General features: G+C 41.7%; 1 protein-coding gene across 6 annotated transcripts in view; it reads left to right on the top strand.

Annotated features, from left to right (window-relative positions):
* The first annotated feature begins 3591 nt into the window (after positions 1 to 3591).
* LOC100701441 (calmodulin-binding transcription activator 1) overlaps positions 3592 to 26420 on the top strand; it is a 55936-nt gene continuing 33107 nt past the window's right edge. For 5 of the 6 annotated variants that reach the window (XM_013269165.3, XM_019358768.2, XM_005469312.4 and 2 more), the window contains exons 1-3: positions 3592 to 3747; positions 6140 to 6235; positions 11388 to 11491. In XM_013269165.3, coding sequence (XP_013124619.1) covers positions 3723 to 3747; positions 6140 to 6235; positions 11388 to 11491 — 225 coding nt within the window. In that variant the 5' untranslated portion in view covers positions 3592 to 3722. Of the gene's footprint in view, positions 3748 to 5909; positions 6040 to 6139; positions 6236 to 11387; positions 11492 to 26420 lie in introns of those variants that run through there. The other variant, XM_019358767.2, reaches the window with a different exon arrangement.

Raw genomic sequence — 26420 nt, 5'->3', positions numbered from 1 at the left:
GGAAGAAATAATAAATAAGTAAATAAAATCTTGTTATTGGCATTGGTTCTTGGCCTTCTAGTAATTTAAACATTTCACAATCTGTGCATCGCTAATAATAGCCTCTTTGCGTCTACTACTTCCTTTCCTTGAACATTTCATTTTGCAGCCTTATATTTCTACACTATATTTATAAGGTGTGGTACTCTGTACTCCACTACATTTATCCTAAGATAAAAGACCAGATTCAGATTTTACAACCAAATCACTGTTGACACCCTCAGAGCTCAATGACTATCAACTAGTTGCCAACTAAGACATGGGTGAAGACATCTCTTGACCCTCTGCAGTTTGAATGCAGATCAAATCTGCAGTCATCTACATGCTACAGAGAGCGACATGGTGAAGATTACCCTCTTTGATTTCCATAGTGCATTTAACATGATTCAGCCGCTGCTGCTAAGAAAGAAACTACAGGAAATGTCAGTAAATGCACACATTCAACAACTCATGAATTACTGACAACCAAAAAGACCAGCTGCAGTATGTGAAAATGTGCAGTGCTCTTTGAGATCAGGTGATATGCGGTACAGAAGCTCCACAGGGGACTGTGCTGTCTTCATTCCTGTTCACCTTGTACACCTCAGACTCTCAGCACAACTCCAGGTCATGCCACCTACAGAAATACTCTGACAGTTCTGCAGTGGTTGGATGTATTAGTGATGGGCAGGGCGAGGAGTGCAGAGTGCTAGTGGATGATTTTGTAGAGTGGTCTAACAGGAATCCTCTGTTTCTGAATGTTAATAGCTCAGAGGAGAGATGGTGATCAATTTAAGAAGGAAACAGACAGTGACACGACCCATGTCTATCCTGGGACAGGATGTTAATGTGGAGGAGTACAAGTACCCGGGCACCTGCATTGACAAAAAGCTCAACTGGAAAGTCAACACAGACTGTTCAGGCTCTGTTTTACTAAGGAAGCTGAGATCCTTCAATGTGTGCAGCAAAATCTTGGAGATTTTCTCTCACTCAGTTGTGGTGAGCACAGCGTGCTTTTCTGTGGTCTGCTGGATGAGAAGCATCAGAGCTGGTGACACGAATAGACTGTATAACTGTTTAGGAAAGCTGGCTCTGTTATTGTCTGCAACCCAGAATATTTTTGAAGCTAAAATCACAGAAAAATCCTAACCACCCTCTGCACCACTCACTAGACAGGCAACAGAGCAACATCCTTAACTGAATGATTCAGCTGCCAGAAAGACACATATAGGAAAACTTTCATACAACACATTATTATTATTATTATTATTATAATTATTATTATTATTATTATTATCATTATTATTATTATCATTATTATTATTATTATTATTATTGTTGTTGATCAACTGGCCCTGCAACAGACTGGCTACCTGTCCCGGGTGTACCCCGCCTCTCGCCCTGTGAATTTCAACTGTTGTAACAAAAGAATTTCCCAAATATGGGATAACCTATTTCTCATCTCATTTATAGAAGTGCGTGTACACTTCCACATACCAATTAAAACATATATAAGACATTTACCCCCTGGATTAGCTCATGTTAATAAGTGAGTATATAAGTGAGTGATATTACATGAAAAAATCTAAGACCATCTTGTGATTCACTCTCTACACCAGGGCTGACAAATTCATTTTACTTCATGTCAGCCCAGTTTGATCTTAAGTAGGCTTGGACTACCAAAACCTTTGCATAATAACATATGAAAAAACAAACACCCCAGTTAATTTCTCTACAAAACGCTTTGAAAACATTTTTTTAAGTCGCATTTAACCAGCCATCGCTTTACAAAAAAGGTGAAAAGTCTGACATTTCTTAAGAAAAGTAAGTCTGACATGGTCATTACACTATCATTGCATGTGCATTACAATTTAAAGATCACAGTGAGGCTATAAACTCACAAAACCTCCACATGTGGTAGGACAACCTCCACATGTGGAGTTTTTGTGGGCAAATAAAAGTTTTTTGTGAGTGTTTTATGTCTTTATGGTCCAAACAACCTACCGGCATCTAACATTTATAATTTTCTGTACATTTTCACTCTGGTATAATAATGCTGGCATCACACCAGGAACAACAGAAATCTTTCATGAAAGAAAAAAACACACTGAGTTATTAATGACTTCATCACACTTTGCAAAGTCATCCAGTGGGCCAAATTGGACCCTCTAGTGGGCCGCTTCCAGGCCCCAGGCCGTATGTTTGACACCCCTGTTCTTCACCATAACACTGGACAATTGCCAGTGATTACTCATGTATCCAGTACTCTTGAAGTACTATATATTTTGGATTAAAAAGTAATCTCATCGTTGGCTGAATAGAAAGTGCCACACTGTGTTGGTATGGACAGTGAGCTCCACCCTGACATAAATAACATAAATGCAACATTAAACATTTGCTTTCTTTCTTATTACACCGCTACACGTTTCTCGTTGTCGTTCACCATCTCTGAATTCCGCTGATCTCGAGTACCTAGTGTGTCTCTGCACCCCGAGGCTGCGCAAAGCACACGTAGCCGAGGACGAACCATTCAAAACCTCTGTTTTCCGTGAAGCGTGTCTGTGGAGAGGATTGTCTCTGTCAAACACAAGGCTTTGGTGCAAAGGCGATATTCTACCCCGAGGCATAGAGTGACAGTGTGGGCTGGAAACGAGAACATAATGATCCCAGTTAAGCCCTACTATTTAGAAAAGGATAGCATCGCATAAAACGGCAGAATTATAAATAGCCTGTCAGTGAGGATATTGTGATAGGCTCGTTATAAACTAAACTTTACGCAAAGATACCAGCAGCGACATTTCATCCCGCACGCTGAGCAGGAGGACGAGTATGGAGGAGGGCATGTTTTTTTTTCTTTCCACCCCACAAGTTTTCATCTGACCTGCCATGGCTCCCATTTAATAACATGGCTCAAAGAAAGCAGGTAGTGAGTGCACGCAGCTCTGTGTAGGCGCGTGTGGAGCTGTCCTTTCAGCACCGCGAGCTTCAGCACCACGGCGAATGACAGCACCCGGCAGCCCACGCGCGTCAAAAAACTCTCTTTCAGGCAGTTCTTTTCATTTAGATTCAAGAGGGGTTCATAATTTATGGCGAGACGCGACCTTACATCGCATTTTCTCAACAGTCCACTGGGTTTGCGTGTGAAGAAATGAGCGCGCGCTCGCTAGCGAGAGTTTCTGTGCGCGCGTAACGTATATGTGTGTAGGCCTGTTGTGCGCGTGCGAGTGTGTGTGTGCGCGTGTGTGTGTGAGGGAGAGAAGATGATGATGAGCATGATGATGATGCTGTGGGAGGCTGTCAAGGTGTCCTCGAATACAGACGTCGTTCAGTGACGTGAGAGGGGTAAGAGGGAGAGAGAGAGAGAAAGAGTGCGCGTGAACGTCGGGGAGGGGGCGTGGTCAAGGGGAATAAGCGGAGGGATGGTGAATTCCGCGAGTCACCATCACGGATCCCCGCTGTCAGTCCTCTCTGTTTGGACCAATAGCCGCGCTGAACGCGGCAGGCTCACCCTCCCCACCCCTTCTTCTCAGCCCCGCCCCCCTCCTTGAGCTGTCCTCCTTGTGCACGCGCGTGGTCCTCCCCCCACCCCCTCACCGGCACCACCACCATCACCACCCCCCTCCCACTACCACTAGGTCGAGTCGAGGAGGAGGAGGAGGAGGAAGAGGAGGAGGAGGAGGGATGAGGCGCGCGGCGGAGGGGAAATGGCTGCCGAAAACAAGCCGGAAGGTAAGAGAGAAATAACGGTTTTTATTTAAGGTGCCGGAGTCCCGCTCTTCGGGTTTCATGCGAGGCTATGAAGGGACGGAGGGATAGAGGAGGGCAGAGATAGCGGCGGGGCTTTCCCTCTCCTCTAGCCCGTCCCGAAAACACCGAGGCTGGTGCTGAACCAGCGACTGTGTGGAGCACGGTTAACCGAAAGCAAATAAATAACAGGAGGAGAGTTGTCCTGTCGGTGGGCTCTGGCTGATTCGGATACGGTAGTTTTTCACCGTCCGATGCTTGCCAGCGTTTCCCCCCTCGAGTAGCTGGCTTATGAATGCTTTTTAAGCATTTAGCATTAAGGGGATGGAGGATGAGAGGAAAAGAGAAGAGTGGTTCACGCTGAAGGAATTCAGATGCTGCTCTGTGTGTGTGTGTCCATGTCTCTGTTTAAGCATAAAGTGGACCACTGAATTGCTAATTTCTTTCCTGACAGGCACGCAACCTCCCCGAACAGCTGTGTATTTATTTAATCACAATCGGTGTGTGTTTCGGTGTGTGTGCGTGTGTGTGTTTCTGTTTTGTTCCTTCAGTGTTAATGTGTCCTTATGGTTGCTAAGGCGCTGAAGGTGAGAATTTGGCTGCATATAGGTTTGGGAGGGGTTGGTGTGTATGTGTGTCAGTTTTAGGTCATAATGATTCCAGTCCCCCCCCCTCCCCCCCATTTCTGGTCGTTGTTTGTTTGTGTTTTTACTCCCTTAACTAAACTCTTGAGGTCGTTATCATCTCTCACACACAGTCACCATGTCGTTCAGACTACTATTTATTCATTCATGAATTATTTAAGGCTTGCAATGTTATCTCTGTGTCAACTTGTGAGTTCTTTACTCGTGGTGTCTGACATTTCTTTATAAATACCCCCTGGTTGTTACTCTGTTCACAGCGCCTCTTTCGTTTTGTGTCTTTAAAGCACTGCTGATGCCACGAAGGGTTAAATTTACAAAAGAGGGCAGCAAACTTAGCAGCAGACTGTGTTGTAAATGATCAATGGCTCTCTAAATGGGGTCTGCCCCCCTCAGGTGTCCCAAATTAATTTACAGTAGATCATAAAATTGTGTTGTATCATTAAAAAGTGGATATATACACAGATGGGGGACCATTTATGCCAATAAAACAAGCATATTGTGTACATTACTCCCTCCCTTTGTGTTGGCCCAATATAAACCCTGATATGGTTGTAACACATCCTGTCAATCTGTCATGAAATCAGTCATTTCTCTCAGTGTCTAACAGACAGTTCTTGCTGTTGCATACCTTTCATTGTCAGCATGCTCTGAAAAGTGATGCTACACCTAAACTATCTAAATTGTTTTTAGTTTTTGTGAGGCAGTCCTGGGAATATCTTCTCCCTTGTCACAGTTCCTTAGCAATTAAAATAAATAAATAACTTTAATTAATGGAAAGCTCTTTTTTGGGGGGGTGGTTCAAATCATCAAAAGTGTAGTAAAATTGTCTGGGAGAGCTTTCAGCACTCTCTCCACTAGGGAGCAACACTGAGCAAGATTTCTCAAAGGGGCAATTTTTGGCAACACTTGAACTACCGTCATGCATTTCTGCAGTACATCGTGTGTACAGCACTTAAAGTCAGGCACGCATATACATACATGCATGCGTGCAAGTAAGCATGCAGAGTGTTGCCAAAGGCGAAAGGAAGGCCGTGGGTTGAGAGTCCCGTTGCGTGAAAAGACTAGAACTGTTGATGAGACAAAAGGCCCATGGGCAGATCAGCAGGCAGTGTACCACATAAATATTAAACCTTCCCCCCTGCCCACACTGTACCATACCTACTCACGCAAACAGATTCACAGTGTGTTGGAGTTTTATCCATTGCCCCTTCAGTGTTGCGTGTAGTCTGGGTATAATGATTTAAAAGCCTGAGCCTTGCTGAATGAAAGCCAAATGAATTGTGGTGACGAAGGCAGGAGACAGCCTTCCACTCTTCCCCCTGCCTGGCAGATGTGGATGGCACCAGTGGGCATCAGAACAACATCCACCATATAGCCTGGAAGACCATCTCCCTCTGTGCTGGTTGGTCTACTTTGTATCATAGCAACAGTGGTCAGGGAAACAGAGAAATGATGAGAGTGAAGAGAAACTAAAGCTGGGAACAAGTTAGTCACACACACAGAGGCAGTGTATCTTCTGTGGCCAATCGATCAGGGGACACGATGGATGCAAGTTAGTGGATCAGAAAATGGATCAGCCCACATGCATATCACTTGGAGTTTTGTTTCTGGGCTTTAGAGGAGAAAGATTGAGGTGAGGTGTACGACTGCCAAGGAAACCAAAGCCTGAAGTGTCTCCTAAATATGTCCCTGTTTTTTTTTTTCTTCTTCTTCTTCTTTTTCTCTTTTTGTAGGACTGAAGAAGATAAGAAATCCAGAGCGAATGGTCAGGATTGCTGTTGGCTACACTGGACACACCCCTCCCAAGAGTGACGACACTGACGCCAACAGTAAGAGTCACACAAACACTCTTGGCGCAGTTTGTGTGTGCATGTCTGTCTGTGAGGGTGTTTAAGTGCCACCCGCACATTTGTCTGTAGCACAGGGTGACTCTGGGAGCAAGCATAAAAGCCTTCTGGCAGAATGATGCGATGCGGGAACTGAGGTCTCCTCCTCATCTGCTCTGTAACTGATCACACTTACGCATACATACAAACACACACACACACACACACACACACACACACACAAACTATCTCTATTTCTCTCTGCTGAGACGTCACTCCAATTCAGCCCTGTTACACATCATGTTTATTCATGCATGCCAGTACAGTATTAGTGGGCACACGCACACACTCCTGCACATAGCCATACAGAAGGCAGGGCTTACTTTGGCTGTCAGTAGTTTATTGTCACACCTAATCTGTACACATGGCATTATGTATCTATAATCCTCAATGGGCCTTGTTAAACTAGAAGTGAGATGGAGTGTGTAATCTGGGGTCGGTGCATGGCCGCGGATGTGTGTGAGTGTGTAGCAAGCATGTGTGCGATTGCTGTTGTCTGTTAGACAGACTATAAAGGCAATGATTGCTTTGATTGGCTATTGATTCCAGAGGACATGGAGCAAATGCATGTGTGTGCCTCTGTGTGCCTCTGTGTGCATGTGTGTTAGAGGGACAAATTGGAGGAAAATAAACAGATGCGAGGAGGAGCAGACGGACATTTAGTGAAGTGATGGTTAGTAGTGGAGGGGGTTAGGAGTGTGGTGGTTGTGGCAATGGTATTGGGGGACATATTTAAACACCTCCCACCCCAACAACAACCCTCTCCACTTCAACCCCTTTTTCATTTCTGCACCAGACCATGCTGAACAGGGAATGAAAGCTGGACTGAATAGAATAGAATAGAATAGAATAGAATAGAATAGAATAGAATAGAGGGTTCTATTTCTGATGACTGTTTAATAAAAACCAAGGCTTCCCGAGCCTATCCCTGTCTCCTATCTGTTCTCACGTCCCAGCTGGAGGATTACTGGAGGAAAAGTTTATCAGCAGAATGATAAAATTAGCATGCACGCCCATCTCTCTATCCCTTCCCCCCTCCGCCCCCTGCTCTCCCTCTTTTTCTCGTCTCTCCTTCCCTCTTCCTGCACTCTCACTCATCCCATGCCCCCCACCCCACCCCCCACCCCACCCCCCAAACCATCTTCTCCGTGCCCTGGCTCTCCCCGCTGCCCTCCTCTCACCCTCCTCTCTCCCATCCCTCTATCTAGCTGCTGTGCAATGAGCCTTTCTTTCTGTCACATTAATTTCATCCCGAAAAGGGGGAAAATGTGAAAATTTCCCCTGACGCCTCCTAATATCAGTAGGGGGAGAGTTAAGAGTTGCATTTGGAGCGTTTTTCTCTCTCTTTACTGAGGAGAGTTTTATAATTAACTGACAGCCATCTCACAAGGGCATTGGCTTGTTTCTGTGTTAAATATGGAGATGACAGTTTTATGAGGTAAAATATTCATCAGTCGGAGGCCGCTCTTCTGTGTGATTCCAGTCTAAATGGTGGCATTTGATAGCGTACCCAGAGCAATGTTTCACTTTGGTCGAACATTTTCGCTCTTTAGCTCACATACCTCTATATGACTTAATGAGCCATCAGTTTCACATTAGCATTCAGGCATTGTCACTCTTTTGGACTCGTTTTTACTAGATTAGCAAGTGAGTGAGTGATCTGTGTACACCCAGAATTTGTGGCGTGCTGCTGAGGGACTCGCACGAAGCAATGCAGGTATTGAAAGTGTTTTATGATTTTAAATACAAATGTAAATGCGAACAGCGTCGGATTTTCATATTTAGATGTGCATTCCTTGGGTCCCAGGATGCTTCATTTTCCTGGGTAGCCAGAAAACAAAAGAGAAGTTTTGCCCCATGTCACACAATAGTACGGCTCCACCGAGAGTCATTTGGAGCAGATGGAAAGGACGATTGCAACAGCACTGAGGCTGAATCTTTTCAAAACAGGGACGCATTCTCTGGTTCAGGATTGTTAGAAATACAAGATACAACTCTTTGGGGTGTAAAAGCTCATCAGCATTCAACAAATCTGCAAAGTTGGTCCTCCGTTCCTCGTCAGCAGGGAGAGTAAATGTGAGGACAGGTTAAGATGATGGTTGTGTCCATGAAGGTGTGCTTTGAAAGGGGTTTGGGTGCCAAGGTCACTGGTTTAAAAACAAAAAAGAAGAAGTCACTCTGGGACAAATACTGTGATGTGTGTTCTTTGATCAGCAGGCACTGCCGTATGTGTCTGTTTGTATGTATGAGCATGCATATGTGTATGCGTGCGTGCGTGTTTGTGTGTGTATGTGTGCCTGCGCATGTGCAACGGGCTTGTTTGATGTGGTGGTTCTGGTACATTTCAAAGGCGAGGCTCTGATGAGAATTCTTCAGAACAGCAGAGGAAGGGAGGGGGTTATAGCCAGGAGGGGTGGGGTCTAAACGCTGATTGGCATTCATAGCAGAGAGGCTGGAGTGCTGCTAAAAAAGAAATTAGGCTTTAACTAAGCTGCACCATTCAGCTGTTTAACTAAGCTGCTGCACAGTTCAGCTGTTTGAAATTCTGTCTTCTCAGGCCTTCTATTAATAAATGCATAATTGATTAGGGGGAGCATACGTGCCTGAACACACTTCCTACTGACACAAACACACACACATGCTCAGATAGCTACTTACACGAGCACACACACACACTCACATACACACACACACACACACATATAGCCCCTTCCCCTGTCCTGCTAAAGCAATTCTTCTTCTTCTTCTTTGCATCTTTGTGTTAGCTTGTTCCAGTCTCCAAATTTCTTTTTTTTTTCTTCATTAACACCATCTTTCTGGCTCCTTGTCATCCTGCCTCTCTCTGTCTCCCATGCTGACCCTCCCACCTTACCTATCTGTCTTTTTCTCTTGCTCTGTCATCTTCCCTCAGGTAGAGTATAATTCCTATCTTCCCAGGGGAGTCATGAATGGACGCCCTCTACTCAAATGCTTATCAATAACCTTTGAGTGCTTGCTCGCTTTGACTTCTGAGAAGCACACCCGTTGGGAACACACTCACAAACACATAACAGGGGGTCTGTCTTTGTGTGGACACACTGGTGAGGTGGTATTTTCCTGAGGCTGAGGCTTGGTGGATTTTATTTTATTTATTTTATTTTTTGTTACCTTCCCTGCACCTATTCGATATTTTGGTGATTCTCCGTACACAGCAGTAGGAGGAGAAGCACAGTAGGGGTAGTTTCACTGGTAATTCAACACCAACAATCAGTTTTGCTGTCAAGTATGACTATATTTCTGCCGTGGCGATCTCATATAGCGCCCTCCACAACATTAATTATACTGTATACTGCATAAGGTATAACTGTCCGTGGCTCTCAGCCCCTTGGTTTCTCTGCTAATTACTTAAATGTTTGAAAACGGGCCACAATTATATTGTTATGTAAAAAAAAAAAAAAAAAAAAAAAGCAGAGCAATTTTCTAAAAAAAAAGCTTGGCCCTGTAGTTTTTAGAAAACATTAGTCAGGAGAAAACTGTGAACATTTGGAGGCTATTTTTGCTCAGAAAAACAATGTATGTGGGACTGACTCAAAATAAACTACTGTGTCTATTTTGAATTTGGTAAAGATTCATCAGCCTAACACAGATATAGCCTGATATTCACCTCGCTGACTGCCATCCGCCAATCAGCAAAGAAGGTAGCATTCATAATTCCTTTAAAAAAGGCACTGAGGTTTAGAAGCTTTTATTTCTGAATTTTCACTCATGTAAGGGTAGTGTGAAGAAGTTCTTCACAAAATGGATGATGAATAAATAAAGAGACAACAAAAGTAACCTGCAATGGGGTTTTTTGTCGAGAGTTTTTACACATTTTCTCAAAGAGGTTGTAACCAGAGGCGAAGAAAAATTGCTAGCATTTTAATAAAGTTCAATTTTAGCACCTTTTAACTAGTAAATGCCAGTTCTTACAATCACAGAGTATAGTAAACTTAACTTCAAAACTTACTGTTTCAGTTTATTGATACCGTCACAATTTGGGCATATTAGTAATGAGTATATTCAATATTGATAAGTTAGAATTTATTGTGAAATTAAAATAATGCAGTGGTTTTATTGTAATGACTAGCTGTTGGTTAGTGAACCCTTCAGGGACCTATATGCCAAGTGTGGTTGCTCATGTCCTGACTGTGTAGGAGTTTGCAGACAGACAGGCAGAGATTATGTGTAAATTTCAATAGTGGGCATTTTGTTTATCGAGTGTTTAGTAACAACAAGGAAATACCAAGATTTCTATTGAAGAGATTAACACAGACGCATTACCCTATGTGTCTGTACATGGTCTGATCCTGCTTACTCGCACGTCACCCTGCCTCGAGTACAAGAATATTAGTTAAATCACAGGGAGAGCTATTCTGGGTTTCTCCACCTCATTACCAAACTGTCTGTGTAACACTGTGGGAAAAGCATTGCTTTTAATGGGGATAAGTAATGCCCCTGTGATTAGCCGTGATTGTTATCAACCCCAAATGCACTGATAATGTATGATAATGGATTCTTCTTTATCTAAATCTGTTTGTGGGTGGGCCCCAGGTGCATCTTCACTTGCTGTCCAAAAGTAACCCGGCCACAACTCCCTCTGCTCGCTTAGCTATTGTTAACTCGATTACCTTGATTGGAGAAATTCTGTACTCCTTTAATGTGTAGCGCTTTGAACCACACATAGATAATAAGCTATATTAAGGCCCAGTCACATAAAGATGATGTGGAAATATTAAACCCAACTTCATCTGTTTCTCTTGGTTTATTGATTAGGAATACCATAATTTCAAGGTCATTCGGACTTCCTTGCAGACATCTATTTCCACTGCTATGCCAAAAATATTCCTGATAAATCTCAAATATCCCGCTCAAGTACAAGATGGACAGAACACGTCTGTCACATCAAACCTTTAAAATTGTACTTATAATTTTAACTCATAATTTTCCTTTGCCTTATCCAAGAATTCTGCTATTCTGCTCAAGGTCTCTTTGTGTCTAATGTGCAATTAGTCCTCTCTTTCTATTCGTCTGTCATTTATCCTGTTTAATCTCCTTCTTTATTTCTTCCCTACCTCAGATGAGCCCGGCCAGTTGAAGATTTACCTTCCTAAGAAGCTGCTAGAGTGTCTACCCAAATGTTCCTCTCTGCCCAAGGAGCGCCATCGCTGGAACACCAACGAGGTGAGAATGAGACACACTCAAGAGGGAAATATCTGTGACAGAAAGATGAACAGTGTTTTTGTTTTTTTCCTGGCTGGTGACTCATCTCTAACTAATGTCACATTGAGAAATGAAGAGGAGGTAAACAAACACAATGGCAGCTTTTCATTATGGGATCCTAAAACTGTGACACTGGGAAGTAACAAAAAAAAAAAACCCCAAAAAACAACCATCAGCAACCTGAACTCACAGCGAAAATCTTACAGAGTATAGATTCCATTTGGCATGTTGCTGTCTGTTTTTCTTTGTAACCCAAAACCATTCTGGGGTAGGGCATAGGAAACAGGGGATTTGAGGTCTGAAACAATAAGGCTTATAGGCTGAAAAACAAGGAATGAGGGTACAGATATGATTGTTTCTAGTGCTGCGTTTTACTAAGTTCAAAGAAGGCCTGGTCAGTAAGATACATTTTTTTGCTATGGAACCAGAGAAAGTTGATAAAACTGTTGCACGTTTTTGGCTCCAAAGCAAACACATAGCTACCATTCATTCATAAAGAGCGGAGATCGCTTTGCTCTAGGCCAAAATTAGCATCATCTTTGCTGCATGAACAATAGATAACTTAGCCAAGTTGTAGAGTGTAAAATTGGGTCAAATTAGGTTCGGGACAGCTATTTACTCGGGGCCAAGGATAACCCTGAGATGAACGTTTTGGGCGTGCGAAAAGCTTTTCAGAGTTGTATGTTGTTTCCAGACTTAAGCTGTTAGCTTAGAAAAGTGTCTGATGGGTGGAAATGGTTGCAGGCATTTATCGTCAATACCTCCTTGTTTATGCATCACACAGCCCCTCCACTGGTGGTTTCCTCCATCCATTGTGATGTGGTTGGCCTCTGCTGAGACATTTTCTCCATGTGCAGACTGTGCACTCCATTATGGATGTGTGTTTGTGTTATTGATTACCAAGTCCAGCATTATTATGCAATGCAAAGCTGATTTGGCCTGTGGTTTTTCTCTCAGGAAAGTCATTACATTTTTCATGCAATCCATCTCAATGAAGGTCATACTGGGAGTTAAGCACGGTGCCTACTGAACAGTGTGTTCGTATGAATAAGCAGTGTGCATGTGCGGTGTGTGTGTGTTTGTGGTGTGTTTCAGAGCAACGTGACTGCTACCGGTTAGGGACTTCCACACATCAGCCAACCACAAGCAATTGTGGACAATGCTCTGAATTAGACGAGCACACCTTGTTTCTGCCCCTTTTCCTGGCCCTACTCCCTTCTTGTCTCCCTAAGTCTCCCTTCCAACTCTTCTCTCTCCATCTCTTTCTGTCTCTACACCCCCAGTACCACTGCCCCCCTTCACACACACACCACTCCCCATGCCCCTCTCTCCCTCTCTGATGAGGAGGTACAGGCTCAGTTCAGGGGGAGGTTGGTTGTCCCTCAGCGGATTTCTTCAAAGCTCCTCTTCCACCCAGGCATAAAGTTTTCCGCATACTTAAACACTCCATTGTGTCTGCTGCTCCTCTTGCTTAGTGCTTTCTTAGTGGGAGACATGTGTATGCTCACTGTGCGTTTAGTGCATGTATGTATTTCAGCCTGTGCATCCGGCGTAAGGAACCCTAGATTATTGCAATTGATTATTTTGAAGCTGCTGCGACAGAAGAATTGATTTTTTTTCCCTGTCTGTTGACTTTTTTTAATCTGTCTGAATTGCAGACATTCAAAGAAATCTGCCAGTTTTTGTCATCAGCGTATAGGATATTAAATTAGCATTGTCCTGAAATTTTATCTGCGTGTACTGTTGAATGTCCACAATAGATTGTAATGCAAAACATTTTTAGATGCGGGGTTTCTGGACCAATCAGCTGTGAAGCCAGTTGTTAAATTTGGAGATTTTATTTACTTGGGCACATCTCTTCAATATTTGTATGCGCGTGTGTGTGTAATTACTTAGTGTGTAGATCCATTTGTGTGTGTTTCTATATAATTCTTTGTTTCCATACGTCTGTACATAAGCAAATCAAGAATTGGCTTTGAGTGTCCTCATCGTCAGTGGCTTTTGGGTTTTTACATGCTGTTTATAAAAGCCATGGAGAATCAGGATTATCCTTAGTATGTGTGTGTGTGTGCGTGCATGTGTGTGTGTGTGTGTGTGTGTGTGTGAGGCTACGAAAGACGAGCGCGATAGATAAAGAGATTAAGACTTCGTTTGAGCGAGAATGCCTCTTATTAAGTCAGATTCAATCTTTACATGTCTTCATCTGATACGTCCTTAGTCTCACCTTTTTCTTGGCATGTGCATGTCTTTGCAAGTGTGTGTGTGTGTGGCTGTGTGTGCGTTTGTTTCCCTGTGCGCAAAAGGATCTCTGTTTTGTCACGCATGGCTCCCCCTGACACCTTGGTCTCCCACAAGCACTGAGCTGTGACCCCATACATTTTTTACCCGGCCCGTTCCTCCTGCTCTCTGTCCTTTCCTCTCTTCCTTCCCTTCCCTCTCTTTCCTCTCTCTCTCTCTCTCGCTCTCTCTCTCTCCCTCTTTTGTGTATCTACTGATGTGTGAAATTATTCTGGGATGGAGGGATGGATTCCTCCCTGAAGGGCTGAGCGGAGGCGTGAGCCTTTTGTTCAATAATAGATTGGGGGTGTATGTGTATCTGTCCATGGTAATAGACTATGGACTAGTTTTAGATAACAAACCACACTCAGGTGGGCAGACTGATGGTGGAGCCTGTGTTATCTATCCATCTGGAATTACTCGTTGTTTGGTTTCAGCAAATTCTTCGGAGCACCACCACGAGGAGGCTATCAAACTTTTGAAATGTAGACAAAGACCAACTTTAGAGTCTCATCGTGTGACTCAAGCTCATGAAAAGATATGATTACTCTTGTGGGGACCCTTGACATCCTGGCTCGTATATTAAGAAGCCAGACTGAGATGAATACTAAGTTAAAAAATTCTTTTTAAAGCCCCGGTTCAATATGAGACATGCACACACACGCTGTGCAAATGTGCATGTCATTGTGTGGTCTAATGTGCATTTTAAAGGCTTCTACTTCAGAGCTTCTCCCCCACTATGATTCAAATGATGCAACTGTCAAATGTGTTGGTACAGACTTCAGTGCATCACACAGATGACAGTTGCCTGTGCCACAACGCGTCTGCATGTGACTCTGCTCCACATGACGCTCGACTGTACGAGTGGGGAGAAAAAAGCAAATGTGAGAGCGGGTATTATTTTGTCCTTAATGATATGAAACAAAATGCTCTGAAACAGGCAGTGTTTTTGCCGTAATGCGCTGTTCTCATCGTGCAGAGATGTGTACGTAGCTGTGTGGTGTGACGAGAGGCTCATTACCGGCGCTCACACACCCGTTGTCTGGTTGTGTTGCTGCATGACAATAACGTGATAAGAAGTGGATCAAAAATCATATATGTTCCACACCATCATCTGCCTCCTGTGTGTGGGTGTGTATCTCTTTTTGTGCATAGTTGTTCTCATGGTAACCGATTGTGCATGAGTGTGTGTGAGTGTGTGTGTGTGTGTGTGTGTGTGTGTGTGTGTGTGTGTGTGTGTGTGTGCGCGCAGGCATTTATATTTGTGCTAATTATATGATTGATGATGCATGTGCACCATTCATGATTTTGCGGCACACTTAAGGTGATAGGAGAGGGATTGCAAGTGGTATCAATGAGTTGCCAATCATGTCAACCAGACATGATAATTAAAAAAAATAACAGCAACAACAATAATAATAGGTAAAGAGCAGACATCTCAGGGAAAACTGTCAGTAACCCACTCACACTCACACGTGCGTGCTGTAGTGTCTCAGCTTATGGGAGCTACAATTTCTAGACCAAACAAAGCTTGGGTTGCTGGTGTGTGAGTATGTATGCATGTTTAATTTATTATTAATGCCATTACTGTTGTTTGTGAGCCATTAAACAGATACATTGGATTAAATATGCACATACACAGCACTCCGCTGTTTGTGGAGATATTTCCTGTTTTTCCAATGTGGCTAAAACATGAGGCAGGAGTGCCTGAAAAACAAGTTACACTAGGGGGAGATTGGCAGTTGTCAGTTACTAGACCATGAATCCATTATGGAAACCCTGAGTGATTATTGCAGGCCTCTCTGTTCCATTCAGACTGTGGTGTAGGGAAATAGGTGTTGTGAGTATTACAGCTGTTCATCCCTGCATTCATATTTGTGAATGTGTTGGAATGGTTAGATAAGATTAATTTAAATGTTTGAATAAGCACCAAATAGATCTAATATTTTAATTTGTTATATGCTGTGTGAAAAAGTACAAGAAAAAAAAGATTTTCATAGTCGAATATTTGCATAAAGATTTGCAGTCATGCGGTGCTCTTGTGGGTGGAAAAAAAATTCACACAGAACTAAAATTTTACAGCTAAACCTAGAGTAAAATCCAAAAGTCCAAATTAAATATACAAGCATTAATTATACATTGATTGGGAAGATCATATAGTCAAAATAAGCAGCTGTCCTAACAGATAAGTTGATTACACAGAGCCGCCTGAGCTCTTTACCATCCCTTCAGTTATTCCTGCAAGCTGCTTTGCAACCCACATTCACCCCAGCTCCTTCTTTTTGTGTCTGAACTGTCTGACCTCCCCACCCCACAGACTTATTCCACTAAATAAAAATTACTGCAGATGGCTACAATAGTCTTTATTTAACTAGAATGGTCCCGAGTGACTGAAAGGTTATAGTTGCAGCTGAAGCTTGATTGGATCAGTCGGAGGCATGGTTATTACATCATTAGCCTTATATGAGCAGGCACATACCGACTTCCCACCAGGGAGACAGGCGGTGTAGGGAAATATCCTTGAAAACACTTTTACAGTTCAGAAATATATATCCTATCAACACATTATTACACAGTGAGTTTCCCCTTTGTATGCACAATTTAAACATCACAATTTCGATGGTTTGGGCTCTTTCACTCCATGTTACTCTGACTTGGAGCTTCGGGTGTCTGAATCAATTCCCCCCAAACTGTCACACGTAGTAGCAGAGCTGAAATATTTGTCAAAATGTTTTTTAATTAAATTAATTTAAAAATATGCAAATGTACACATTTCCACTTTTCATTTAGGTGAGTACCACTCTGAGGATTTTGAACCAATAATTGACCCATTTTGTTGTTATGTAACCATCTCCAGGCCTCAATGTCATCGTTGTCTGGCAACAAAAAAACAAAACAATCATCCATCCATTATTCCATCCATCAATTTCTTCCATTTATCCAATTCCTGGTAGAGGTGGCTCTGGAGCCAATCCCAGCAGATCCATTCTAGCACACTTCTTTTTGCCAGTGGGGATACTCTGCCTGTCCAGTCATACAAGCCACTGGGGTGGCCAGTAAAATACAAAATAGTTTAATTCACTATAACAAAAAAAAGATACTGCTTTTCTGTTAGCCTGTCAGCTTGTTTTCTATCCAGGAACAGCTGATGGGAATTATCCTGAACCTTTTGTATAAATCTGGCACACTTGCATTATACATTATGGTGATATTGACTGATACGTTGTATTAATGCAGCTATTAAATATACAAGTAGTAGTTTAGTCACTATTTAACTTTTTTAACTATTTATTAGTGAAATCGTTCCATGTCAGTGTTGGTGTCTACAGCGTTCGGCAGAGAGCTTATCAGAATGATTAAATGTTGATTCTCTCCCCTCCAGAGAAATGTGTTCTTCTGACAGCTGCACCCACACAATACCACACATGTGTAACTCCAAACCTTTTTTTTTTAATCAGGGACTATTTGTGCAAATCTTAGTCATTTGTTTTGAAATTGTCAGGCACAGTTACAGGCACAGTCCTCAAAAAAAAAGCCCAAACTATTCTTCCATTTTCAGATTTGGTGATGCGCAGCTACAGTCCTTATGACCCCATTTTCTTTCCAAAGTTGTGCCCTTGATTTTTGACATTGATGTGCAAACTGCCAAAGTGCAGCACACCCTGGCATGGGTCTTGAAAGTCTAAGTTCTGCTTTTTTTTTTTTTTTGGCCGTGTCAGAACATAGACAAAAGTATAAGGGTTTTGAAAACTTATAGAAAGTTTTATTTTTAAACAAAATGGGTGTGCTGCTCAAGTATTTGTTAGATAACATGTTGGTGAGAAACTTTATCCGTGTCAGTGTGTGTGTGTGTGTGTCCCAGAGCCTGCCTATGGCTGTAACCTCTCCAGTTGACATTGAGCTCTGTGCTGTTGCCGTTTACCAGAGTAAAGCATAGTTTAATGAGGGGGCAAAGAAGCCAGTACACACACTCGCACATGCACACTCATGCATGCTACATACGTCTACACTCGCAGACATGCACACGCAGGACCAGAGGGGTGTTTCACAGCTCCTTGTGTTTGATTCCCATTCTTTTATTTTTAATCATTCCTCTGTCTTTTGGGTTGAGAAATATTTTATGTTTGGAGAGCGCCAAGTTATAATCACTAATTAGTCCTCCAGGCTCTCTCGCTTCATCCCCCCAACCCCCACCCCACCACCCTCCTATCTCCCCATCTCTCTCTGAGCCAAGCATAGCCCAATTAACACCCAGCGTCACTTTGTGTCTGCTGTGACTTCCATTTTCCACTTCCATACTGTCCTGCTGACCCGACCGGAAAAATTAACCAAAATGTAAAGAAACACAAAGAAGTAATTGCATCCATTCTACTCAAAGATTAATATCCCTGTTGATAAATGTAATTATTCAGCAAGCTTTTGCAAACAGGGACGTGCATGGTAAATTCTGCAAGTTTTAGCCAGGCAGGTATTTTAGCCCACACAAGTTCACAAGAAGACGAGATTAACAGGTCAGGTGTCTGTGGTTGGAGTTAGAACTGTCCCTCCTTTCTTCTTTACATTGTGTGCTGGGAGTGATGGAGTGTAAGGTGGCCAGTGAGTGTGTGGAATTGGTTTTGTGGTGGTGGTTTTGGACTATTTCCCTAAAGAAGAATAAGGGTAGTTTCATTATTCATCATTTTCATTATTGGCATTTAAATATTCAGTTAATTCGTAAAAAGATCGTCTGTCAGTCATTTTCGAGTCATTTGGGTTTAAGAAAAATTAAAAAATTCCAATCACTAACTCAATGGTGTGAGTTGGGGAAAACTCAAACTGGAACCTTTTGTCAGCAGAACTGCCTGTTTACAGGTATTAGAAAGCCAAATTTGATTATCTGAGGATACACTCATTAATTGGGAAGTAGAGCTACAGCAAAACTTGGGAGTAAAGCAAGAGCAAAAAAAAAAGGCAAAGGGGACTTCAGTCAGAAATGGAATATCTTCCATTAATGACACAGATGTGCCAACAACATGCTTTTTTAAATTAGAAAACAGAAGTTAGGTATCATAATTTGATGACACCTGAAGCTTCCTGATAGGACCACAGCAGCTAATCTAGTGAAGCTGAGGATGCTGTACTCACACTTCAACATTACACTTTTCGATGAGAGTTGTGATCCTAGATTCATGGATATGGTAATGGAAGGACTGCCAACACTAGATACACACAGAAAACTTCGACTGAGACACCCCTTTCTTTTGACGAGTTGTCTACTTCCGTCCAGGAGCTTACATGTGGCTGAGCATCAGAAATCGATGGACTCCCTGCAGAGTCCTATAAACTGTTTTGGTTTGTGTTAGGAAAAGATTTGTATAAACATTTTAGAGACTTGTTAGACTTTGCAACAATGCTACTCAGCTGCTCCAGGGCAATTTTTCCAACATTTACACACAAAAAAGAGAGAGATCTAGGTTTGCTTAGAAAGTGGAGTCCGGTTTCTCTCCTTTGCATATATTATAAAATAATTGCAAAATGTCTCTCAAATAGACTGAAGGACTGTTTGATACTTTGGTTTCTATTATCAATAACAATCAGTCATATTACATTCTTGAATGCACAAAAATAGACAATCTGTTTTTGAGTCGTGAAATGACCTATCAAAATGTCAGGGTCTGGATGTACGCCTTTTTTCTATAAATCAAGAAAAACCTTTTGACATAGTGGATCATTTTTATTTGTTTAGGATGCTTGAAGCTTTTAGGTTTGGAATAAAATGCATTTCATGAATTAAGTTGCCCTATTCAAATGCGTCTGTTTTTCTGAAGATACGAGGGGGACTCAGCGGACCAATCCCTGCACAGAGAGGCATTAGGCTAATGTCTGCTATGTTGTATGCTCTCACCATTGAGCCCCTCTTGAACCAATTGCGACAGGGTCTCACGGGGCTAACCTTTGATGCAGATGCCAGTATAGTAGTTAGTTTGTCTGCCAGTCAAAAATGATACTCACATATTGGAACAAAAGTTTTCACTGTGTAAGTGTGCATCCTCTGTGAGAGTTAACTGCCAAAAGTGTGAAGATTTACTGTTAGGAGAGTGGAAAAGCAAACAAGCAGCCATTACTTCCAGCTGGGCTGCAGTGGAGCAGACAGGGGATGAAATGCCTTGGGGTTTTTCTTGGCAATGATGATTTGCAGAGGAAAAACTGGGAGGGTGTAGTGGAGAAAATTAGTGCCCGATTGTTTAGATGAATGTGGGCCCAGTCACTGCTGTCCTATAGCCCCCTGTAGGACAGCTGTCCTATAGGGGTTGTGACTAATCTTCTTGAGCCTTCAAATGCACTGGTGCAGGAGATTCAGAAGAGACTGATTAACTTAACTTAACTTACCAGTATGGACATATTAGGAACTTCATCATTCTACCTCTGTGCTAAAGACATGCTAAAGACCACTGGCTTAAGAGTGCTCAAAAGTATATGGGAACATGAGGGAAAAGCCTCTGTTCTGTAGTCCACTTACTCAGTTCCGGATGCTTAGCTCTGCTGGCATACAAAGAATCCTTACAACAGCTGGCTTGACAAAGTTGGAAGGGTTGAGATCAGGAGAGCAGTGTAAAACTGTTGCCATCACCTCTTAAACTGGTTTTGTGCTTTGCCCTTCCTGGTCTCCATGAGCATTTTTTGTAGGCTCCACAGAAACGCAGCCATTGGTTTGAACTCCTTTGCCACCGCTGTCCATCAACGCTGTAGTAGAGGAACATGAAGAAGATGTGCCTCTTCTATCTTTTGAAACACCGCAGCTCACTGATCTTCCTAAAGCCTCAAAGATATATGTATTTCCTGTATGCTGCGGGTATGAAAGCTCTCAACGGAGCTTCATTACTTCTTGTTCCAGTTTTCTTCTCCTATAGGCAGCTGGACAAACCTATAAAGAAGCGCAGTGCGGCTCTCCAGTGGAGAGTGGCACATGGGGGCTGGGGCCACAAACAGACATGTGGCACATATAGACCACATAACAGGAGACCCTGCAAAATCTGTGGGTAACCTGTCCTAGGCTAGTTCCTCTGGCTGGGTATGGACAGGTGTGGGATGACAACATCTATAAACCCAGACAGATAGTGCAGCATAGTGGAGACATATCTAGTCAGTTTTCTTATAGGTCAGGCAAAAACTGGGATTGTGTTAACCAGGAGGAATAAAATGAAAGGAACAGGGTCTACAGATGTTCAACTTATGTTCAAGAGTTTGGTGTCTGCTTAAATCAGAATAGAGTTCACCTACTATAAAATGGTTGCAGACTTGGATCATTTCATCTCTTTTTTGGGGGGGTGAAGGAAATGTTCTGTACACAGTGAATAATGACTTGCGTGGTCTCAGTTTCTTGTGTAATGGTTTACTGTGGGGCGGGGTGAGATTGTGAAAATGTGCAGTTATATTGTGTTTTTCTTTGGATGACTGTAAATAAGGAATTGATTCATTAAAGGCTTTGTTAAAAGTCAAAGGTCTCCTCTGCTCTCTTCTCTTTTCCTCTCTTCTCCTCTCCTCTCCTCCTACCCATCTGGAAGCCCCACATTTTCCTCCTGTTCTATTTTCTCCATGTTGCACAGACCCACTATTTATCTTGCCCACTATAATTTGACACAAAATATTGTTAACTGGAGACACAGAAATATATTAAACAGTGGGAATGTGCGACTGTGAGTGTGGGGGTGTTGTGTATGTGCCTGAGTGCATTTGTGTGTGCTTCTGTGTGTGTGTGTGTGTGTGTGTGTGTGTGTGTGCGTGCCTTTGAGTTTTAACTTCCTGTTAGATTCCAAACCCGACCAAGTACTGAATGACCCACAGTGTCTGCTGTAATAAGAAGCTGGGCTGTGCAGTGGAGACAATATTTTTTGTATCTTTAAATGTCCCCACATAAAACCTCTGTAATATCTGATTCTTGTGTAAATTAGATTGAATTCATTGGAGACAGATAAAGCATATAAATGTGTATGTGTGTTCATGTGCGTGCACAGACAGCTGGTCCTTCTGCTCCTATTTTGAGAACTGTATCTGTAGAGTTTTGTCTAGATAACTTTATTTAACTTTCATAACTATGTGCTTTGCTGGGCCTTGAGAAGTCAAATACTGCATATGTTAAAGACAATTTGCCTTTTGTATATTGCCAAATAACTGTGACTTACACATGACATTAGAGTACAAATTAGGAACAACAAGTGTTGAAGGCTTTCTTTTGTACAGAGGTTTTTCTTAAGCATCTTCTCTTTTTGACTTAGTTGCTGGAGCTTAGGGACTTGTAGAGAATATGCCTGGTTCAGGAATTCTGAAGTCAATGCATATTTCATACTCTCTGCTCATGTTTACAAAGGTAGGTTTCAGTCTAACATACTCTTAGCTTTGATGTAAATAGTGCTGCAAAGTCCAACAATGCATAAATAATAAAACAAATAAATAAATCATATAAAGATATGTGTAAATCTTGTACACTTGTTTAGTCAATGTATGGGTGTAGATTCATATCTATATGCTCTGCTGATCTGAAACGCAGCTTACTTTTACTCATGCCCAACTCGGTTGCAGTCTCCAGTTGCAAAGTATTTATTTAGCAATATTGTTTGTAAATTTATATGACGAATATACACTGAGCATATCGATGGACATCTGGGTCTGCATGAGTTTTACGTGAGTCATCAGAGAGATTCTTATATTGGCATTTCACACTGCTTTATCACTGTATAAGGATTATGGAGTTGCCTACTCAGCAGTAATCAACAAGAGCTGTGTAACCAGTGTGAAAACAAAATATGTCTGTGGAATTGTATCCTACATCAGATTTGTCAGCTGTACATCTATGAAGTGAATTGGATTGAGATCTGGTGACTGTGGAGGCCATTTGAGTGCGGTAAACTCATTGTCATGTACAAGAAACCATTTTCAGATGATCTGAGCTTTTCGACATGGTGCGTTATTCTGCTCGAAGCAGCCATCAAAAGATGGATACATAAAGGTGTTCATAAAGGGATGCACATAGTCAGCAGCAGTACTCAGGCAGGCTGTGGCATTGCTCGGTACTAAAGGGCCCAAAGTGTGCCGAGAAAATATCTTATACCATTACACCAGCAGCAGCAGCCTGAACTGTTGATACAGTGTAGGGTGATACCAGGTGTGGTCTTCTGCTGCTGTAGGCCATCTGCTTCAAGGTTCAATGTGTTGTGCCTTCAGAGATACTCTTCTGCATATCTTAATTGCAAACAGTGTCTATTTGAGTTACTTTTGCCGATTCTCCTCTGACCTCTGTCATCAGCAAGACATTTTTGCCCAGAGAACTGCAGCTTGCTGGATGGTTTCTCTTTTTTGGGCCATTCTCTGTAAGCAATATTTATTTATTTATTTATGTATTTATTTATTTGTTTATTTTATTTAGAAAGAGGGACAATACATATTAATGAACATTTTAACAAATGTAAATTTGCCAGATTATAGCCTTGGGCTAATTTCCATCTGCAGACCCTCTGGCTGGTTGGTGTTACACACAAGTTAGTAAAAACATAGAGAGACACTATTTACAGATCATGTGACAAGAACAAAAACAGTGATCACATTATATTAGAACAAACAATGAGAGAAGAAGAGTGGACAACAGAGGACAATATAGATATCAATAACGGAAACACATCAATTATATTGCACAAACCCCAGTATTACACATGCCCTGACTGTGCTGATATTGCACTGACCCATTACACTAATTGTTGTTTCCCTTTTTGTAATACACTAACTCTTTTTCATGTCCAATATAAAGCATGATTAATTAAACATGATCACATGTTTGTGTGTCCCTCAGCCACCCTTTTAAGCGACTCTTAAAGATAGGGAGATTTGTACTTTCCCTCACTGACAGTGGAAGACTATTCCAGAAGCTCACTCCCTGATATGACAGAGCATTCTGTGAAAAGGTGGTCCATCTAAATGCCTCTATCTAAATAGAGATAGTTGCATGGGAAAATCCCAATAGAACAGCAGTTTCTGAAATACTCAGACCATTCTAAATTAAGTCACTCTTCTTTTCCTTTCTGATGCTCAGTTTGAACTTCATTTGATCGTCTTGACTGTGTCTACATGCCTAAATACACTGACAGCTGATGAAATATTTGTGTTAGCGAGCTGTTGAACAGGTGTACCTAACCAAGGGGCCTATGAGTACATATATTTGTAACCTGTGAATTGTAACCTAGTCTTTAATTTTATTCACCTAGACATGATTGGAGTGTTTATGGTTTTTATTTCTGCCTCTGTCTGTCTCCAAATTTGCAGTTTCTGGCACGATGCTAATTTGGTCTCTACAGATTTTTTTCTCGCTGCATTTTTGGAAAGACACAGATTATGGTTGTGCATGTCTTTTTTTATACATCACAGAATATTCTTTTTTCTGGAGTGAAGAGACCACAATTTACTCTCCAGTTTGTTGTCTATTCCATGCAAAGTTGCCTCAGTTAATTTTGTACATAGCACTATTAACTGCCTCCGTTGTAGCTAATCCAAGATGAATAGAATTGTCAATAAAAACATCCCAGCTCAAGTATTTTTTACTAACGCAATCAAAGTTCATACGTATTTGCAAAGGGGATGCAAAATTATCCGACCACATTTGTTTTTGCTGCGTAAAGTTGCTGTGGGGTTAAATTGTCAGTTTTGTTAATGTGATATCGCACTGGATCTAAGTGTGTTGGCCTCATAAGCTTCCATCATCTAATGGCCACTTGGAGTCCGTAGGTTTATTTTTAATTAAAACTGGTAAGATTATGTCGTCGTTAAATTGCATTTCTAGGGTTAGATCAACTGCATTCACTCCAGACCAAAAATACAAGGTAATAATAAAGAAATGTCAAATTGCTGCAGTAGATTCAGAACACTCTAATTTATTTCCACTTATCATCTGTTTGCTCATTACTTTATGATTTCATAAAGGAGATGCATGTTACAGTGGTAAATGTCTATAGCAGTGAATTGTTTAACATTTATTGGTAGATGTTTTTATGGATGGTAATGTGTTTTTCACTTGTTAATGAGTTAAGAAGACAAACAGTTGAGCACTCCTGGGGTGTTTACTACACTCTCACTGTGAACAATGTTTCTCCTGGTGCAGAGCTGTTTCAGAAAACTCTTTAAAATCACAATTAAAAACTTAAACTGTAACACAAACATTTCTATGACTTTATACATTAGTGAAAGTGCACTGGATGGCTCTAACAAATGTGGAAAAAAAGAGGCTTGATGCACAACATCTGCTTTTAAAACCGAATAATGTTATGCTTCAGTATCATACAGTGGCCCTAATATGGTGTATTCCTCCATAGAGGAATCTATGGAGTCCTTTAAAAAAAACATTATTCAGTTGCTTATAAAACTACATTTAGCAGCAATAACCTGAAGTAATGGTTTTCTGTATGTCTGTCATTTTTTTGTGAAGGGGTTTTGGCTCCTTTACAATGTTGCTTCAATTAATTGAGGAATGATGGCCTCACATTAGAATACTTTGACATACAAACGTGTTCATGGTGGACTCAGTTGCTTCAGTGTACCCAAGTCCCATGACTACAAAACAAGCTTACATCATAACCCTACAACCACCATGCTGGATGAGGTGTTTGTGCTAATATGCTGTGTTTGGTGCATCATGGCCAGACATCTCCACTTTGGTCTTGTCTTTCCAGAGCACATTGTTCCAGAAGTCTTATGGTTTTTACAGATCCACCATTACAACCATGAGCTACCATGAGCTTTCTCCTGCCAGCCCTAGAAAACAAGCCATACTTGGTCTTTTTCTAATTGCACTGTCATGAACTTCAACCTTTAACAAGCTAACTGAGGCCTGTAGAGTCTGAGCTATAGATCTTGGGTTTTTTCAGTTTTTCTGAGCATTCGCTGATCTGACCTTGAAGTGGATTTGCAGGGACATCTGCTGCTAGAAAGATTGTTGCGCTGTGTTAACCCAAACCTGAATGCTCTGGACCAGCAAACTGCCAAAATCTGCTCACACTTGTTGATGATTTTAATCATCATCAATTAATCAAGGGAACTTGATTACGAGCACCTTCCATATCTCTATGGAAGCAGCAAGACTTTACATAATTTTTCACAGGACTATAGAGAGACTTCTGAAAACTTTTTTTTCACATGACTGTAGGTCAATTATGATTGCATGTTTTAAAACCTACAAAGCATTAATTTCAGCTTTGTTTGTATTTATGTTTGTATGCTCAATTTATTTCTCAGTTTTTCAGAGGAGGTTGGCAAAAGGGGTTAATTGGCCGCCCACAACATCATATCCACAACAAAACATAGTGAGAGAGGTGTGAATCCCATGGTGTTGTGTCTAGCATTTTCCACTAACATTATTCTGGAAATGTAAACATTTACAAGAGTTACCCAGGGACACATATACATTTACTGGTAAATATGCTGTTCCCAACATCTACCGTAATATATAGAGATTTTTTTTCAGTGTCTGTGTGTGTGTGTTTGTGTGTGTGTGTGTGTTTTGCACTTTCAGTGTGAGTTATGATATCTGAGCTGTTCCATTCAGGGGCTCACAGCAGGAGTCCAGTCTTTTTCTCTCCAACTGCACTTCGAT

Source organism: Oreochromis niloticus, linkage group LG5, assembly GCF_001858045.2.
Source record: "Oreochromis niloticus isolate F11D_XX linkage group LG5, O_niloticus_UMD_NMBU, whole genome shotgun sequence".
Taxonomy (NCBI): domain Eukaryota; kingdom Metazoa; phylum Chordata; class Actinopteri; order Cichliformes; family Cichlidae; genus Oreochromis; species Oreochromis niloticus.
Note: the sequence above shows the minus strand (reverse complement) of the source record. Positions and strands in the feature narration are given on the sequence as shown.